This window comes from Apodemus sylvaticus, chromosome 4 (genome assembly GCF_947179515.1).
Source record: "Apodemus sylvaticus chromosome 4, mApoSyl1.1, whole genome shotgun sequence".
NCBI lineage: Eukaryota > Metazoa > Chordata > Mammalia > Rodentia > Muridae > Apodemus > Apodemus sylvaticus.
In genome coordinates this window covers 61,787,626-61,807,599 of record NC_067475.1, presented here as the reverse complement: position 1 = coordinate 61,807,599, position 19,974 = coordinate 61,787,626, and the positions used below count along the sequence as shown (strand labels likewise).

The following is a 19,974-nucleotide window of genomic DNA, read 5'->3' as shown; positions in this document are numbered from 1 at the left end:
GCTGGTGCATTATCCCAGGTGCATGCTGGTGCATTATCCCAGGTGCATGCTGGTGCATTATCCCAGGTGCATGCAGGTGCATTATCCCAGGTGCATGCTGGTGCATTATCTCAGTTCCATGCAGGTGCATTATCCTAGCAAGTTAAAAACAATTCTTATCCTAGTTTATTTCTTAGAAGACCAGACGTTTTTAAAGATAAGATTTATATTATTGAAAAGTACTTAAGTTAGACACAAATTCCTGAGAATGGCTGGCATTTCTCTTTCTCTGGAGACCTTCTCTGCCAGAGCATGGAACTAAAACACACTCAACTCTTCCTAGAGTCAAAAACAATTTAATGAGTTGGGCTTTTTTCCCCCAGCCGCTCACCGATTCTTAGCTCTCACCACCCCCCCCCCCCGCCCCCCACCCCACCCCCCCCCCGCCCCACCCCACCACTGTTTTAACGGGTAGTTGGTATTTGGGAGCATTTTTAGTAAACTTTAAATGAAAATGCTAGTGTTCTAGAAATACTCAAATCTCGGCAGCATGGACTGAGTAAGAATTCACAAGAACAGACTGGCCAAGGGCATGGTGGGGCTTGGTATGTCTAAATACATTCTCCTCTAAGCTTGTCTTGGAGGGATGAAGCAGCTGCCCCTCTAGATAGTGGATCTTAGGGATGTGGCTGTGTTCTGTGACCCTAACCCTTTGTCCTTGTCCCCTCTCCTTTTTTTTTCCCCCGAGACAGGGTTTCTCTGTGTAGCCCTGGCTGTCCTGGAACTCACTCTGTAGACCAGGCTGGCCTCGAACTCAGAAATCTGCCTGCCTCTGCCTCCCAAGTGCTGGGATTAAAGGTGTGCGCCACCACCTCCCGGCTTTTGTCCCCCTCCTGATTATCTTACTTTGGCTCTGGCTAAAGCTGCAGGTGGAGCTCTGCCCTTGGGAGTTCATCATTCGAGACAATCTCCCAAGCAGGACCCTGACTGATACACCCTGGGACATATTTTAAGATCAGATGTCACTACAATCAAGAATACTCTATGTCCAGTGCTGGGCTGTGCCGAATCTCTTTAGGTGGACCACAGGGCAGTAGGCAGTGCCTGGCCCTCTCACTCTTGAGAATCTTTTGTAATTCATTAGGAGAAAGCATTTCCTGGGTAACAGAGTATGAAAACAACTAATCTGAAGAATTAAAGAAGCTGTGGAGTCACCACATCAACCTTGGCTTTTTAATATTCAGCCCAAAGGCTACCGTGTGTCAGCAAGGGTTGGTTAAAGTACACTGCTCTGTACCAAGGGTGCTGGGGCAAAAGTGAAGCTGTGGTCTGTCCTCCCAGAATCTGCCATTGACCTCAGTGAGGAGGTGTGTGACTCAGAAGGGCTGTCCTTCTGCATGTTCAGGCTCTGTACAAGAGGCTGGGATCTGGAGAAGGCAGCACCCCTGTTGTTAGAGATCATCCCATTAGAGCAAGCAGCAGCAAGCAATGGGAGGGGAGGGAGACATTAGACGAAAATGGGCCCAGAGACAGAAGAAGTCACCAAGATGGAGTCAGGGCTGGAGGCCACTCTGAGTTTAGAGAAAAGGGAAAGAGGAGCAAAGCCCCGCTCTGGGCCTTTTGCGAGACACACCCTTTCATAACAGCATGCAGCCAGAAGCAAGGAGAGAATCTCGGAGATGAGGAGCCCTGGTCCGGCCGAGGTGGGTGGAGAGGTAGGGCTGGTATTAGCCAATTGAGGGCCTTGACGTCCAGGTAGGGCAACAGATAGACAGTGATGCTACAGGTTCTGATAAGGAGAGTAGCTTTTGAACTCAATGCCAACCCTGACGCACTGACCTGTCTGTGTTAATGTTAGTTCTACTGCTCCTGGATCCCGAAGTTAAGGTTTTCCTGCATCTGACTGACTTTGCCCCCCCCCCCTTCATTCCAGGCTTCAGTGAAGAAGGAAGCCTGTATGTTCTGAAGGGTGATCGCACGATTGAGTTTGATGGGGAGTTCGCGGCGGATGTCTTGGTGGAATTTCTCTTGGACGTAAGTATTAACAGGTAGCTTTGTGTGCAGCTGTCCCATATAGGAGAGGCCACAGCTCTGAGGCCAAGACAGAGGAGCCAGAGAGCCTGGCACATCCTAAGACATTTATCAGGCTGCCCAAACAGCGAGGAGCTATAAACAGCACTTGTGTTATAGTGAAATCTTTTCTAAAAAGCAGGCCCTTAAGTCATCATAGAAATTGTTATAAGTGACCCAAGGATAGTGTGTGTGTGTGTATGTGTGTGTGTGTGTGTGTGTGTGAGAGAGAGAGAGAGAGAGAGAGAGAGAGAGAGAGAGAAGTGACATGGTATTCTCTTGCCAGTTACACCCTGATACCCACAGGCATTCCCTCGACATTGTACAGGGACCCTCAGAGAAAGCCAGGGAAAGGCAGGAAAGAGGGGGGAAAACAGTCACCAGAGATGAACATAGGGACCCACAGGCTCAGTCTCCCTGAGTCATCTTCTGAGCTGACGGTGACCTGCTAAACCATGGGTTGGTGAGGTGGCTCAGAAGGCAAAGGCACTCACTGCGAAGTCTGCTGACCTGCAGCCAATTCCTTGGCTCCACAGGGTGGAAGGAGAGAAGCAACTCTCACAAGTTGTTTTCTAACACTCTCCATCAACACGCCCCTCCCCTGTCACTGCAGCACAGGAGTGCATACACACACTGGCATGCACACACCATTCTACCCAAACTAAGCAAATGTTAAAACAAACAAACCAAAAAAACCAACAAAGAAGAAGCTAAGGAACACCCAGGGGCCACCCTCCCCCACCACAAAAATGTCACTTTCAGTCCCGCAGATATAAAATATTTGGCCCATGCATAAAGTCACATTCCTGGTCATAGCTGTGAGGCTAAAGGCTTTGGAACCCATGCTCTGCACAGATAAAGAACCCAATCCTGACAGGAATGGTGATTCACCCATTACCCTGGCACTAGGGAGGCTGAGGCAGGAGGGTTGAGGCCACTCTGTGCTCTGTGGCACAGCCTGGGCTCTGTGGAGTGACTCTGTCCCTAAAATAAACAGCAGTAATAACATAAAGATCTCACAGCTGACCACCCACACTGGCAATCCTCCAGCAGACACCAAACAAGTGTATCAATTTCTCCCTATGCCCTCAATAGCCAGAGAGGGCAGAGAGAGATGGTCAACTACAGTGTCCACAGCATCTGCTTGGCTATCTCATTGACCCCCACCTAGAAGCCCTAGGGAATATTCAAGAGAAACAACATTGTAGTTGAGGCCAGCCTGACACTGTGCCAAGCTAAGATGAGAGACAGCTCCTGGAAGCAAGACTCTATGTGCTTTAAACAATAAATTGTGTGATTTGTCTTGCACCGAAGTAGCAAACCAGAGTTAGGGGCAGTGTTTAGACTTACCTAATTGGGGTTTCATCTCTGAAAAACACAGATAATTCTGTTCTCAGTATGTAGTCTGTCTTGGGGTTATTACGACTGCCTTGAAATATCACGACCAAAAGCAACTTGGGGAGGAGAGGGTTTATTTGGTTTACATCGCAGTTCATGGAAACCAAGGCAGGAGCTGAAGCAGGGTAGGAACCTGGAAGCGGGAACTAATACAGATGCTATGGAGGGGTTCTGCTGACTGGCTTGCTCCTCATGGGTTGTTCAGCCTGCTTTCTTATACAACCCAGGACTTCCAGCTCAGAGATGGCACCATCCATGATGGGCTGGGCCCTCATTCATCAATCACTAATCTACTGGCTTGCCTGTAGCTTGATCATATGGAGGCATGTGGTTCCTTCCTCTCAGATGATTATAGCTTGGCCAAGTTGACACAAAACTAGATAGCACATGGCCTTTGTCTCCAAGGTGGGTGCTGCGAGGTTGGTGAAAGATGAGCCATTTCAGGAGCCCACTTATCACACATCATTATTCATGTGCATGGAGAGAAGAAAACCTGACACCATCGTTTTCTTAAGAGTAAAGAATTATTTTCTCAAGGCCTTAGCAAACTGAGTCAGAAGAAGGTTACTTTCTCATTCTTGACTCTAGTGTCAAGAAAGGCTATATAATTAACAACTAATGAAAACAAACAAACAAAGAAACACCAATTTTGACTCCAAGACACTAGGAAGCAAAGTAGAGAGCGTTAGGCTTATGAGTTTGGGCACAGAATGGCACACACCATACGTATTGATCACTGTGATGAACACCTGGGGAAAACAATTATATATATATATATATATATATATATATATATATATATATATATATATATTACACACACACACACATGCAATAAAATTCTTGCAAATTGAATCCAAGAACAAATCAAAACAATCAAACCAGAGTTAGGGGCAGTGTTTAGACTTACCTAATTGGGGTTTCATCTCTGAAAAACACAGATAATTCTGTTCTCAGTATGTAGTCTGTCTTGGGGTTATTACGACTGCCTTGAAATATCACGACCAAAAGCAACTTGGGGAGGAGAGGGTTTATTTGGTTTACATCGCAGTCATCAAGGATGAAACCTACTGCCATCAAGTAGGCTTCATCCCATGGGTGAAGGGATGGTTCAATATACGGAAATCCATCAATATAATCCACTACATAAGCAAACTCAAGGAAAAAAAACCACATGATCATTTCATTAGATGCTGAAAAAGCATTTGACAAAATTTAACATCCCCTCATGTTAAAAGTTTTGGAAAGATAAGGAATTCAAGGCCAATACTTAAACATAGCAAAAGCAATATAGAACAAACCAGTACCCAACATCAAACTAAATGGAGAGAAACTTGAAGCATTCCTACTAAAATCAGGGACTAGACAAGGCTGCCCTCCCTCTCCCTATCTATTTAATATAGTCCTTGAAGTTCTAGCTAGAGCAATTAGACAACAAAAGAAGGTCAAAGGGATACAAATTAGAAAGGAAGAAGTAAAAATATCACTATTTGCAGATGATATGATAGTATACTTAAGTGACCCCAAAAATTCCACCAGAGAACTCCTACAGCTGATAAACAACTTCAGCAAAGTGGCTGGATATAAAATTAACTCAAACAAATAATAACTTTCTTATACTCAAAGGATACATGGGCTAAGAAAGAAATCAGGGAAATGACACAATAGTAGCAAACAATATAAAATACCTTGGTGTGACTCTAACCAAACAAGTGAAAGATCTGTATGACAAGAACTTCAAGTTTCTGAAGAAAGAAATCAAAGAAGACCTCAGAAGATGGAAAGATCTCCCATGCTTGTGGACTGGCAGGATTAATATAGTAAAAATGGCCATCTTGCCAAAAACAATCTGCATATTCAATGCAATCCCCATCAAAATTCTAACTCAACCCTTCATTGAGTTAGAAAGATCAATTCTCAAATTCATTTGGAATACCAAAAAACCCAGGATAGCGAAAATTATTCTCAATAATAAAAGAACTTCTGGGAGAATCACCATCTCTGACCTCAAGCTGTACTACAGAGCAATAGTGATAAAAAATGCATGGTATTGGTACAGTGACAGGCAGGTAGATCAATTGAATAGAGCTGAAGACCAGAAATGAACCCACACACCTATGGTCACTTGATCTTTGACAAAGGAGTTAAAACCATCCAGTGGAAAAATGATAGCATTTTCAACAAATGGTGCTGGTTCAACTGGTGGTCAACATGTAGAAGAACGCAAATTGGTCCATTCTTATTTTCCTGTACAAAGCTCAAGTCCTAGTGGATCAAGGACCTCCACATAAAACAAGACACACCGAATCTAATAGAAGAGAAAGTGGGGAAAAGCCTCGAACACATGGGCACAGGGGAAAAGTTACTGAACAGAATGCCAATAACTTTTGCTCTAAGGTCAAGAATTGACAAATGGGACCTCATAAAATTGCAAGGCCAAGAACACTGTTAATAGGACAAAATGGCAACAAATAGACTGGGAAAAGATCTTTACCAATCCTACATCTGATGGAGGGCTAATATCCAATATATATAAAGAACTCAAGAAGTTAGACTCCAGAGAACCAAATAACCCTATTAAAAAATGGGGAACAGAGCTAAACAGAGTATTCTCAACTGAGAAGACTCGAATGGCCAAGAAGCACCTAAAGAAATATTCAACATCCTTAAACATCAGGGAAATGCAAATCAAAACAACCCTGAGATTCTGCTTCACACCAGTCAGAATGGCTAAGATGAAAAACTCAGGGAACAACAGATGCTGGCGAGGATGTGGAGAAAGAGGAACACTCCTCCATTGTTGGTGGGACTACAAGCTGGTACATCCACTCTGGAAATCAGTCTGGTGGTTCCTCAGAAAATTGGACATAGTACCACCCAAGGACCCAGCTATACCACTCCTGGGCATATACCCAGAGGATTCTCCAACATGTAATAAGGACATATGCTCCACTATGTTCATAGCAGCCTTTATAATAGCCAGAAGCTGGACAGAACACAGATGTCCCTCAACAGAGGAATGGATACAGAAAATGTGGTACATTTACACAATGGAATACTACTCAGCTATTAAAAACAATGATTTCATGAAATTTGCAGGCAAATGGATGGAACTTGAAAATGTAATCCTGAGTAAGGTAACTCAGTCACAAAAGAACACACGGTATGCACACTTACTGATAAGTGGATGTTAGCCCAAAAGTTTGGACTATCCAAGATTCAATTTACAGCCCAAGAAGAAGGAAGACCAAAGTGTGGATGCTTCAGTTCTTCTTAGAAGGGGAAATGAAATACTCACAGGAGAAAATATGGAGACAAAGTGTGTAGCAGAGACAGAAGGAAAGGCCATGCAGAGACTGTCCCACCTGGGGATCCATCCCAAACACAGTCACCAACCCTGGACACTATTGTGAATGCCAACAAGAGCTTGGTGACAGGAGGCTGATATAGCTGTCTCCTGAGAGGCTCTGCCAGAGCCTGACGAATACAGAGTGGATGCTAGCAGCCAACCATTGCACTGAGCTTGGGGGTTAACAATGGAGGAGCTGGAGAAGGGAGTGAAGGAACTGAGGGGGTTTGCAGCCCCATGGGGGGAGTGACAGTGTCAACAGGCTAGACCACCCGGAGCTCCTGGGGATTGGACCACTAACCAAAGAGTACACATGGAGGGACCCATGGCTCTGGTCACATATGTGGCAGAGGATGGCCTTGTTGGACATCAGTAGGAGGAGGGGCCTTGGGCCTGAGGGTGTTTGATACCTAGTGTAGGGGAATGCCAGGGCGGGAAGACAAGAGTGGGTGGTTGGATGGGGGAACAGCCTCATAGAGGCAGAGGCAGGGGGAGGGGGAATGGGATAGGGATTTCCAAAGGGGAGACCTAGAAAGGGGAAAACGATAGAAATGTAAATAAAGAAAATATCCAATAAAAATACACCCCCCAAACCAAAACAAACCAAAACAAAACAAAACAAAAAAAGAGGATTTGCTTTGGTTCTCAGTTTTGGAGGTTTCAGCCCAAAGTTGGCTGAATTCATTGCATTGGGCCTGAGAAAAGTCAGAAATCAGGTTGGCAGGGGCATAGTGCCAAGGCTGCTTGACTCCTGCTGGCCAGAGAGAGAGAGAGAGAGAGAGACAGAGACAGAGACAGAGAGACAGAGACAGAGAGATAGAGAGAGACAGAGACAGAGAGACAGAGACAGACAGAGACAGGCAGAGACAGAGACACAGAGAAAGACAGAGACACACAGAGAGAAAGGCTCAGGGACCAGATTCAGCCTTCAGGGTACATCCTCCATGACCTACTTTCTCCCCTCCTAATTCTCATCCTGACCCAGAGTCATTGGCTTCATCAGAGTTTAACTCCATCAGTCATCAGAGGTTTCATGCTCTTAACACTCACAGCTCAGTGCGGGAAGCCTGAGCTGTGGACCAGTCCTTCAATACTTGAGTCTTGTGAGAGACACTTCATATTCAAAACACAGGGCATGCTTTTACTTACACGTAGAATCTAAGACAATCAAATGTCTTTTTAAAAGAAACAGAAACAGAGAGCCTATGTAATGCTGGTTACCAGGGTTGGTCAGGAATGGGGTAGACATGAGACGATTGTGATCTCAGCAGGCAGGAAGATATAGAGAGCACAGTGTGGTCAGAACAGCAAATAAAAACCTTCACTCAGAATCGCCAAGAGGGTGCACTAATATTCTAACCACACAAATGGTGAGTATTTGAAATAATGGATGTTAATTGGCTCTATCTAATTATTTTACAATTTATTCATAATCCCTAGCACTTTATGTTCCAGGGATACAAACAGTTCTGGGCTGAGTTTGAATCTCCAAAACCTGTGTAAAAAGCCTGTCGTGTCTTCTTGTACCTGAAACCTGGCACTAGAAAAAGTTGACAGGCAGTCCTGAGAGAGGGCTGGCTGGTACCCTAGCCAGAAAGGCAATCTCCCAGTTCAGTGAGCTAGCCTGTCTCTAGGCAAGAGAATGACAGATGAAGGCACTGATTTGTGCTCTCCACGTCTGAACACATGGGTCTCACACTCTCATAAATGCATACTACACGATCTCTCTGATTCTGTCTCTCTTGTGCACACATTCTATGTGTATGTATGTATGTATGTATGTATGTATAATTATAATTATCAATTTTTAACTTAGGATACAATCTTTAAAAGAAAATGTGACTGTCATGAGGAATATAATAGCCCCCAGGACAACCATCCCAAGTTAGAACCAGGTCTTCCTGGGGGCATGGCAGCCATGCACACTGGTGCAGGCTGGGGTGGGTGTGCTCAAAACCCTAGCCTTTGTGTCCACATACACAGTCACATACACACAATCACACATACAATGACATACACAATTTCAGATACACACACACACACACACACACACACACCATCAAGGCAGGATTGAGAACATGGTTTGACTTCAGTGTTCTTTCTGTCTCGCTGTCTATCTTCCACAATTTCTGTACACGTGTCCCTTCTCTCCAAAGTGCTCTATGTCCCCACTGGGGAGAGATGATCTCTCTTGTTTAAACATCTTTGTCTCTTGTGCGTGCGTGCGTGCGTGTGTGCATGTGTGTGTGTGTGTGTGTGTGTGTGTGATTTCAGCTCATTGAAGACCCCGTGGAGATCGTGAACAACAAGCTGGAAGTCCAAGCCTTCGAACGCATCGAGGACCAGATCAAGCTCCTTGGCTTTTTCAAGAATGAGGACTCAGAATGTAAGTTGTCTCTGTCGACACAGGCCAGCGGGTCTGAAGGCTAGCTCTTAACAAGGTGTTCTAGGCTATCCCAACAGAGGGTGTGGCTTTTATATCTCTTTTGCTGGGAGCAGTAGAAGCTGGATTTCTTCCTGTTGCCTGTACAAAGGGATATGTGCAAAATAGGCAGGGAGAAGGAAAGACCATTAAGGTTAGGCCGAGTTTTCTAGCCCTGAAATCATGTGTGTGTGTGTGTGTGTGTGTGTGTGTGTATGTGTGTGTGTGTGATTGTATGTGGATTGTGTACGTGAATGTGTGTTATTGTGTGTATGAGTATACGTGTTATTATATGTTATTGTGTGTAAGCATGTGTGTATTATTATGTGTATGTATTCTATTGAATAAATGAATGCCTTCTGCTTCCCTCCACTCTCCTTCCTGTCTACCTCCTCATCAGACTCTTCTGTAAAATGGACACACAGTGCCAGTCTCCCTGATGTTGGCAGTTCCTGTGGTCACCAGCTGGAGAACTTCCCTGTTAGCTGGAGAGGATTAGATGAATTTTGGTTGGTGTACTGTCTGGTTTTGTACTGTGTCAACTTGACACAGGCTGGAGTTATCAAAGAAAGGAGCTTCAGTTGGGGAAGTGCCTCCATGAGATTCAGCTGTGGATTTTCTCAATTACTGATCAAGTGGGGAGGGCCCCTTGTGGGTGGTGCCATTCCTGGGCTGGTGCTCTTGGGTTCTATAAGAAAGCAAGCTGAGCAAGCCAGGGGAAGCAAGCCAGTAAGAAACATCCCTCCATGGCCTCTGCATCAGCTCCTGCTTCCTGACCTGCTTGAGTTCCAGTCCTGATTTCCTTTGGTGATCAACAGCAGTGTTCCCACAGTGTACGCTGAATAACCCTTTCCTCCCCAACTTGCTTCTTGATCATGATGTTTGTGCAGGAATAGAAACCCTGACTAAGATAGTTGGGAATGGACTTAGTAGCTGCTAGAGAATATGGAAAATTGCTGACCAAGCTCAGAGCTGGCCATGTGTATTGTGGTTCTCTCTCTCTCTCTCTCTCTCTCTCTCTCTCTCTCTCTCTGTGTGTGTGTGTGTGTGTGTGCGTGCGTGCGCGTATGTTTCCATGTATGTGTGTGCACATATGTGTGCATATGCAGGTATGCATGTTTGTGTCATGTAGGCATGGATGCTTGTGTGTACATGTGTGTGTGCATGTGTCGATGTGTGCACACCTGTGTGCTTATGTGGGTGTGGGTGCAGCAGAGAACAGACTTTATTATTATTTTTAAGTTTTTAAGAAATGGAGTCTCTCACCAGCCTGGGACTTGCCAAGCAGGAACCAGCAACATCAGGGCTCCACCTGACTCTGCCTCCGCTGCACCACAAGGATATGTCCATCACCCCGCCTGGTTTTACTATGTGGGTTCTGGGGAGTGAACTGCAGACTCAAGTCCTGGAGTTTATCAGGCAGATAGTTAGCCGACTGAGATATTTGCCCAAACCTGTGACTCTTACAAACCAGGACCCTTTCCAGGTTCTTAACGTTGGTGTGCTTGTCTGGGCATTGCCTGATTTAGCATTAATCTAAAACTATATATGGTTGAATCTTATGCAAGTCTGCCGAATTCTGGAGTAAGTAATAGAAAATTCAATGAAATTGAGAAAGTGAATCCACTGACGAGTAAACACAGCCTCAGCATTGCAGGGTTACAGACGTTATAACTCCTCGTGGAGTGGAGGGCCTCACTCCAGACTTTTCAGTAGTTTCACATGGGTGTGGTTTCTTTCTTCCGTGACAAGTTTGGATACATGTTTGAAACCAGTGTCAAGTATAGGCTTGGTTTAATTAAAATAATCTTCTCAGAGGATCGGGATTTAAAAGTAACCCCCTTTTTAGTCTTTGAAAATTTCATACATGTACACAATGGTACTTTGATCATATTCATCCCTTAGTGCCCCCCTAAATGTTATCAAACTGCCTTCTAAATATTTATATTTACAGAGCATGGAGGCACAGTATTTAATCCCATCACTTGAGATGCAGAGGCAGGATAGACCTCTGTGAGTTTGGGGCCAGCCTGGTCTACATAGTGAGTTCCAGGAAAAGTCAAGTATATACAGAGAGACCCTGTTTAAAAAAAAATTAAAAAACAAAACAAAAAACCCAAAAAATAAAAAAAAATCAACACAAAATATAAACAAACAAACAAACAAACAAACAGCATAGATCTGAGAAGCTCCCAAGCCTGGTCAAAAAGCATCTTATGTAGTAGTTAAGTGCAGAGAATAAGAGACAATGAGTGTTCAGTGTAGACAGCACATTTCTATGAGTTTTCAGTGTAGATGGGACACCTCTATCAGGCCCTGTTCTCTACTGCTGGTCTATGTAGGGCTGTGTGCCCGGGTGCAGCTGGCAGCTAGGAGCCAAAGCCAGGGCCACTGAGCAGGAAGAGGATGCGGTCAAGTCAAGCACCGGGCAGGTTGGGCAGGGCTGGGGTCCAGGAAACTCTCCCCTGGAGTGTTACAGCTCAGTAAGACAGGCACTGTCAGTCTTTGGTGAAATAACTCATGGATTTTATTCCTGTGGATAGGACCTTATAAACATTGGGGTGGGTTGGGATCTAGAGATAGGTGCTTTCCGTTGGCCCATTCTGAGATGATAGGGATGCCTCGTCTGCATGTGGAAGGACTTCAGGTGTTGCCCCTATGCGACCGACTGTCACAGTCCTCTCAATGAGGTGTCGTGGTCATTTGTTCCAGGACAGGAAACTGGTTGGGAGTAGATTTAAGCACCTACCATTTAAGCTCTTCTCAGTTATGAGAGAACAAGAGTGTTCTGGTATGTTCCTGAATCTTCTGGACCTTACCAATTTTCTGTCTGTTGGCACGGCGCTGCCCCATACCCCAGGGCTTGTCCATACCCCAGGGCTTGGGCAAACGGTGGGAGAGGAGGCAGACAGAATGTATGAGCAGGAGTGGAGAAGAGGTCTATGAGACTAAACTGCTTTTAAAAAGGAAAGGCAAACATAAGAAAACTAGAAAAAATTAAGCAAACTAGGAGCCCTCCTTTGGAGAAGCCTAAAAACACTTTATGGGGCAGTGTTTTCCTCTTAATTATAAATACAGTGCGGTGAGTTTCCTTCCTACTTGGGGTTCATCTGTGCAGAAACTGTGACTTCCGCAGGTACAATTTTAACTCTACACATTTGGGTGAAAGGAGGTTTTGAGGGGGGCTCCATTTTTTCCTTCTTTTTCTTCAGTTTCCCATATGTCCTGCTTTCTCTCCACAAACCTGTGGTGGAAGGAGGCTCTTCTTGGGTCATTGAACACCAGTCAATTTCAACTCGAACTATTTTTTTTTAAATAGTATTAAATAGCTGTCTAACCCCATTCTCTCCAAGTGAGCAGTTTGCCTCTTGCAGATGTTTCTCTCTTCCCTCCTAGATTACAAAGCCTTCCAAGAGGCAGCTGAACACTTCCAGCCTTACATCAAGTTCTTCGCCACCTTTGACAAGGGGGTAAGTACCTAAGAAAACCCCATTTGAACACGTTCGGTGACTCAGGCAATCAAGGTTTGAACTCTCCACCATCCTGCTCAGCCTCTTTGTCAGGAAGTGTTAGAGGATGCTGGGAAACCACTTCTGAGAATACAGTCCCTGTCTGTATCCAAAATCCAAAAGGAAGGGCTAACTAATGATTCTAATATAATCTAAGGTCAAAGAAGTTTGCCCCAATTGGTTGAGGTTTAGAATTGATAGCAAGATGGTGATAACGATCATCTCTTAAGTACTTACTATGGGCAGGGACCAACCCCATCCTCTCAAAGGTTCATAAAAGGGGGCTGGTATTCCCGGTGCATAGAGGGAATAACCAAAGCAAGGAGTGACAGATTCATTCAATTGAGTCACACAGTCAGCAACTGGTAAGATGGCATGTAGTCTGAGTCCCGACTGACGTGAAAGACTGTTCTGTACAGCTGTACTCAGAGAAGGAAGCTGCAGGTGGGGCGTGTTGCTGGAGTTTTCCCATGCAGTAGATGTTAGCTGGATATAAGACCTGCTGTCATTGAAAAGACATTTAGACCCAGGGGGAGGGGTCTAAACCGGACATTAGGTAAGGATGAGTGCAGAAGATTCCAAATTGGAATCATCGTGGCCTCTGGTTTTCTGACCAGGGCTGACTAAGGGATTATAGGGTAGAGTCCTGAGGGCTGGGGATGTAGCTCAGTTGGGACAGCACTTGCTCAACATGAACCAAGCCTTAGGTTTGATCTCCAGTACTACATAAGTAGCATGCCAAAGGAGTGCTACTCAGCTACATAGGAGTTCAAGGCCAGCCTGGTCACTTGAAACCCTGTTGGAAAGAAAAGAACTGATGTAATAGAGTCAGCCCAGGTGTTCATAAACAGAGAGGCAGTAAAAGGAAGGGTGGGACTGGAAAGATAGCCCAGCAGCTAAGAGCATTGGCTGACCTTCCAAAGGACCCAGGTTCAAGTCCTTGCACCCATAAAGTGGATCACAATTATCTGTAACTCCAGTTCCAGGGGCTTCCTATGCCCTTCCAGCCTCTCCAGGCTCAGAAGTAATGTACAGAACATCTGTACACAGGTGATGGTTTGTATATGCTCTGCCCAGGGAGTGGCACTATGAGAAGGTGTGGCCTTGTTGGAGTAGGTGTGTCACTGTGGGTGTGAGCTATAAGACCCTCACCCTAGCTGTCTGGAAGTCAGTCTTCCCCTAGCAGCCTTCAGATGAAGATGTAGAACTCTCAGCTCTGCCTGCACCATACCTGCCTGGATGCTGCCATGCTCCTGCCTTGATGATAAGGGACTGAACCTCTGAACCTGTAAGCCAGCCCTAATAATTGTTGTCCTTATAAGACTTGCCTTGGTCATGGTATCTGTTCACAGCAGTAAAACCCTAACTAAGACAACACATAAAATAAAAAAAATTATATATACACATAATGAACTTTTTTCAGTCATAAAGAGTGAAGTTAAGTTCTTTGCAGGGAAATGGGTCAGAATTGGAGATCACCACATGGAGTGAATGGAACCAGTCTAAAGAACACAGTTATCATGTTTTCTTAATGCATGAGTTCTATATTTTATGTAGATCCATAAAAATCCTGTAGTACATGTGACATGAAATAGAGGCTGAAAACGGAAGGAATTCAGGGGAGGGGCACTGAAAGGCGGGAGGGAGATACAGAGAGATCATACAGTTGCATGATAATGGCCTAATGCAACCCATGTAATCTTTTAAAAAATGTAAAAAGAGGGTTCATCTAAAGGACAGAAAGCTAGAACCCTGGGCAGGTGGACTTAGCTAATCACCAGGCCCTGGTCTTCTGAGCGGCATGCTGTTCAGAGCAGTATTTGTTTGCAGAAGTAACCTCCAATCTACCCAGAGTGTGAGTACATGTCTGCGGCTATGAAGCCGGGAGGCCCGGGAACCTCCAAAGCTGCTTGACTAACAATTAAAATAGCATTGGAAGCGTGGCTACGCATGCTGCCTTGTGCGGTTCACGCCCTTCGAAAAGAGACAGGCCGCCTCTGCACCTCCTTATGGAACTCAGAATGGGGACCAGCATAATGCCCCCCGGGACTCGCACTCATCCTGCAGAAGGCAGTGCCCCATGGAAGGTGGTGGGATTCAGAGGGCACGGCTGCAGCCTCAATAATGTCCAGCAGGGGGCGAAAGAGCCGAAGACCAGAAAAAGTAATAAAACCAGGGAAGCGGAAGACAGTCCTCTTTGCAACAAGGGCATTTGGCCACCGGTCAAGGAGAGAAAATCCCCCCAAATAATTGGAGATTGTGAATCTAAGCTTTAAAAAAAAAGAGAGAGAGACTTGAAGCTATTGAGGACATTAAAAGGCCTGGGAAGAAGCTGCTGTTAAGAACACAGTTTGGGTCCAGTTTTTCACACATTGGGAAAACATTCAACACGGTGATTTTTCCTTCCTTCCTTCCTTCCTTCCTTCCTTCCTTCCTTCCTTCCTTCCTTCCTTCCTTCCTTCCTTCCTTCCTTCCTTCCTTCCTTCTTTCCTCTCTCTCTCTCTTTCTCTCTCTCTCTCTTTCTTTCTTCTTTCATGGATTCAGCTATTCATTTAGCAAGTGATTATTGAGTGACTTCTTGGCTCTCAAAGCACAACAGCATCAAGCAAGACATGCAGTTGCCCTTTGTGGAATTTAGAGTTTACTGTGAGAGAGAAAGTGAGAGAGCAGAAAATCAGTAAAAACCCAGTAACAAATCAAGAGGTGACTTGTGAAGAGAGAGAGGACATGGCCGCTGGTATAGATTTGAAAGTCAGTAGTTCTCAACTGCAGTCAATTGATCTTGCTTCCTCTAATGAGCTTTTAAAAGTTTTGGTGTGGGCCAAGGAGATGACTCAGCTGTAATGGCGCTTGCTTTCAAGCCTAAGAACCTGGGATCAATCCTGGGGACCCACACAGTGGACAGAAGGACTAACTCCATAAGTTACCCTCTGACCATTTGGCACATGCACGTACACACACACACACACACACACACACATACACACACATACACACACTCACACTCACACACACACACACATACGCACACATACACACAAGCATGCATGCACACACATACACACAAGCATGCATACACACAAATATGATAAAGAAATTAAAAGAAAAAACCCTTAATCTATGAGATAAGTCCAGGAAATTTGTTTTTTGGTTTTTTTTTTAAGACTTGTGACAAGATACAGGAATCTGAATTAGTTTTTTTAATTTTTTTATTATGTGTGTGTTAGAAAGACAGAGACAGAGACAGAGAGACAGAGAGACAGAGGGACAGAGAGACAGAGAGACAGAGGGACAGAGGGACAGAGGGACAGAGGGACAGAGGGACAGAGAGACAGAGAGACAGAGGGACAGAGAGACAGAGAGACAGAGGGACAGAGGGACAGAGGGACAGAGGGACAGAGGGACAGAGAGACAGAGAGACAGAGAGACAGAGAGACAGAGGGACAGAGAGACAGAGAGACAGAGGGACAGAGGGACAGAGGGACAGAGGGACAGAGAGACAGAGAGACAAAGAGCAGGAACCTTCAGACATCAGAGGCATCAGGTCCCTTGGACCTGGAGTTACAGGCGCCTGCGAGCCAGCTAACACGGGTGCTGGGAAACAGGCCCAGTCCTCGGCAGGAGCAAATGCTCTTAACTTCTGAGCAATCTTTTTAGCTCTAGGAATGGAATGTTTAAAACAAAACCAAATTCTTCCCAGGAAACTTTGCAGGACACATAGGACCCCTGTGATGTGGGTCCTTTGGGGACCCGCATGGACCCCTGTGATGTGGATCAGACTACTCTAAAGCTCAGCCCCTGTGAGCAGGGCGTGGGAACAAGAGGCTGGAGTCCACCTTGGCAGCCGGCAGCCTGAGACATGTCAGCTCTAACCATCACCAACCACTCTGGCCTGCACTTCTTCTGCCTGGGGAGATGTGAAATAAAAATCAGTTCTGAATCAAACTAGAGCCTGAAGAAGCTGACAGAGAGGACAGATGTGGAGAAAGCCCAAGTTCCTGCTCAGCTGATTCTTCTTTGCCGACCACAGGCCGGGACTGCTACAGTGCAGCCAAAGTCATGACTCAAAATCCCTGTGTATGCAAATGCCAGGAAAACTCTCATTGTCCTGGATAGCTTTCTTGAAAGTGCCAAAATTTTATTCCAACTAAAAGAAAAAAAAAAAAAGAAAGAAAAGTATGGGCAGTTTTCTGTTTTATGGAGCTGTCTGGTATCCGCGAACACAATGCCTCATTATGTAATTGAACACCCACGAGCCAGGTTTTGCTAGAGTCTTGCCATGGACACAGAAGACCCAACTAAAAACATATCAACAACTGAACTAAGGAATTCCTCAGTCCGTCCACCCTCCTTCAGTCCTTGCTATCCAAGATGCAAAGATGCAAGGCTGGAAGCAATCGAAGGGTAAGGAAGGGCACTCCATGGAGAGGAAGGGTGGGAAGACCCGAGAGACTGCTGGAGATCTTTACGTAGGCTCTTTCAGGTGACAACATAAGGCCTCCGCCATCCAATTTTCCATGCATAGACTTAGCCTTGCGGACCCAGGCAGCGGCATCCGAGGACGAGAGACTCTGCGCACAGCGCATGCGCACACACAATCATGCGCAAGCTGCTTGACACGTGGTTCCGGACAGCTCCCGCCTTCAGGAGGTCATAGTTATCTTTCCGGATGTGGGATGGATCAATGAGAGCAAATGATAGAAAGACAAAGAAACATCTCATTAGGATGTTTCTGCAGACTTCTTTCTTTGCATGGTCAAGGAGAAGGGAATTCTCAAAAGAAAAAGGATGTTGGAATACGAGAGACTAGAGAGAGAGGTCCTGCCGGTCTCTCCCTATAGGACCCCGATGAGTCACTCACCCAAGTTATTCTTCGTATGTAGAGCAGAGCAGAGTGATGGCTCTGACCACTCCAGTCAGAGTGAGCGTGGCGCAGCGTGAGCAGCCTAATCACGTTACAGCTGTGGCCAGCAGCACATAACAGGAGGCCATGTGCTTGACGGTATTGCAGTTTCCGTTCACACGAATCATTTCTCATCCCCTGGAAGCCTGTTCTCAGGTGAGAGTGAGTGAGCAAGTGAACTCAGAGGATGTCATTGTCAAGCGTGTCCTACTGGTCCTGGCCTGTGTCTGTCTCATTTGTCTCCCCGACTCTCTCTCTCGCTCTGCGTGCTGGAGACGGAACCTCACGCATGCCAGACGAAGCGAGTCTTTACCAAACTTCGTCCCCGGCTCACTTTTAAACTTTTTATCTTGAGACAAGATCTTCATAAATGAAACTAGCCCTGAACACATTCTAGTGTAATCTGATGTCGCTTTTGTGATCTTCCTCCCTCAGTGCCCCTCATGCTTCCACCAAGGCCCAGCCTGACTGTAGCTCTGTTTGCATTAACTCCACATAGGATGTTGGAATTAAAACATATCTTTTGGAAGATAGTGACCTGGGATTAATGGCAAGAAATGGTACTTGCAGACGTGAGTGTTTTCGCAGGGTAGACCTCCTTGTGTGAGAGCTTATGTAACACTCATGCCTCCCCTGCTAGTCCCAACCCCTGGGTTACTGGGTCACCTCCCTGTGGTTGCCACCACAAGGTGTCAGCTCCTAGGCAATGCTGTGCGGTTTAAAGGGAGCCATTGTTCCATCCTGTGCCTTCTTGGACCATGGCTCTGAGCTAGAGAAAAGCATTTGGCTTCCCACCGAGCTCTGCACATTCCAGGCCTCTCAAAGCATGTCGCAAGGAGAGGTCCTGAGCTCAGCGACTTTGCAGGCAAACACAGCAACCATTCTGCCCTGCATCGATGTGTGGCCTCTTTGACCAAGAGAGACAATCTGCCAGGCTATAGGCACTTCTCTGAGGTTAGTTAGAGGGTGAGCCATTGGCCCTGGCTTCCGGGGAACAATCCAGAGTCTAGCACGGAAAGTTCTGTGTCCCTGGAAGCCTTTCTCTCCCAGGCAAAGCAGGACGGTTAGTTATCTTTCATCTGGGCAGTCCTTCTGCCCCAACAAAATACCAGCAAGCTTGATCCAGAGACTGAACCCTAGTAGGTTTCACACTTTGGCTTAACTAGCAATCAGAAGACATATGAATGGATTGGCTTTTGAGTCTGTGAACCTGTGTGCTCTAATGGTTTCCAGCAATTGCCTTTGCCATGCAAATTAGCTCTGTTCAGGCCGACCAGCGAGCTTGGTCTCTTATTGCCTGCTTGTCTGCTTGTTCCTCCAGCCCTGGCCAACACAGCAGAGAGGAGATAACCACGCACTGACCTTCCCACTTTTTATTCCAACAACCCTTTGACACACACAGGCCCTCATCCTCCAGATGAGTCTTTTTCTATTGAGCTTTCTTTGATCAAAGATAAGTCTAGCCTGGACCATAAGGAATACGAGTCCCCGCTACTTCAACATTTAAGTTAAAATTGCCCACAATCTTGCACGTTGTTACCAAAGCACACAAGCACCCACTCTTGGGTAGATAGGCCACTGCTACTCTAAGCTAGCATTTGAACAAACGACAATCTGATTTCTGCTTATTACAGGTGGCTAAGAAGTTATCCTTGAAGATGAACGAAGTTGGCTTCTACGAGCCGTTTATGGACGAGCCCAGCGTCATCCCTAACAAACCTTACACGGAAGAGGAGATTGTGGAGTTTGTGAAGGAACATCAAAGGTACTCGAGATGGCATGGCTGAGTGGCAGGTCCAGGTAATGGGTAAGAGCTTCTCGGGGTTGACAGTCCAGATCCACAAAGAGCAACAACGTAGAGTAAGATACCCAGGAGGACGAAACTGGCCAATGTGGCTCTGCCAGTCATCGGCCAGTGTCAAGGGTGTTACCACTTCTGAATAAGGCTCTACACTTGCAGGTAGGGTTAGACCACCTTCTTCTAGTGCAGATGAAACTCTATGCTTTCGGTGACGACTTCCTGTATGTGGAACGATATTCCAGGTGCTTTATGGGAGCAACTTTGGCTATTCCCCAACCCATGGAGCTATTATTCTCCCAACATCACAGCCGTGAGATGAGTCTGAATAATTAAGTGATATAACCGGAGACATTCCACACATTCTACAGACAACTCATAAGATAGGGATGTTTGCTAGACTCACAGCATCTCTAGCAGGGGATCCACAAACTTCTTCATTGAAAAACCCACATAGTAAATATTTACTCAGTTCTGGGAGCAAATGGCCTTTGTTGCAGCTGTTCAGCTCTGGGCTCGGTAGTATAAGCAGCCCCACTCGCTCGC

The 19,974-nt window shown here is 45.8% G+C and overlaps 1 protein-coding gene across 1 annotated transcript in view; it reads left to right on the top strand.

The window, feature by feature from the left end:
* Casq2 (calsequestrin 2) overlaps positions 1–19,974 on the top strand; it is a 62,598-nt gene that overhangs the window by 23,567 nt on the left and 19,057 nt on the right. The window contains exons 3-6 of the mRNA XM_052179627.1: positions 1,913–2,013; positions 9,071–9,182; positions 12,615–12,688; positions 19,265–19,395. Coding sequence (XP_052035587.1) covers positions 1,913–2,013; positions 9,071–9,182; positions 12,615–12,688; positions 19,265–19,395 — 418 coding nt within the window. The remainder of the gene's footprint in view (positions 1–1,912; positions 2,014–9,070; positions 9,183–12,614; positions 12,689–19,264; positions 19,396–19,974) is intronic.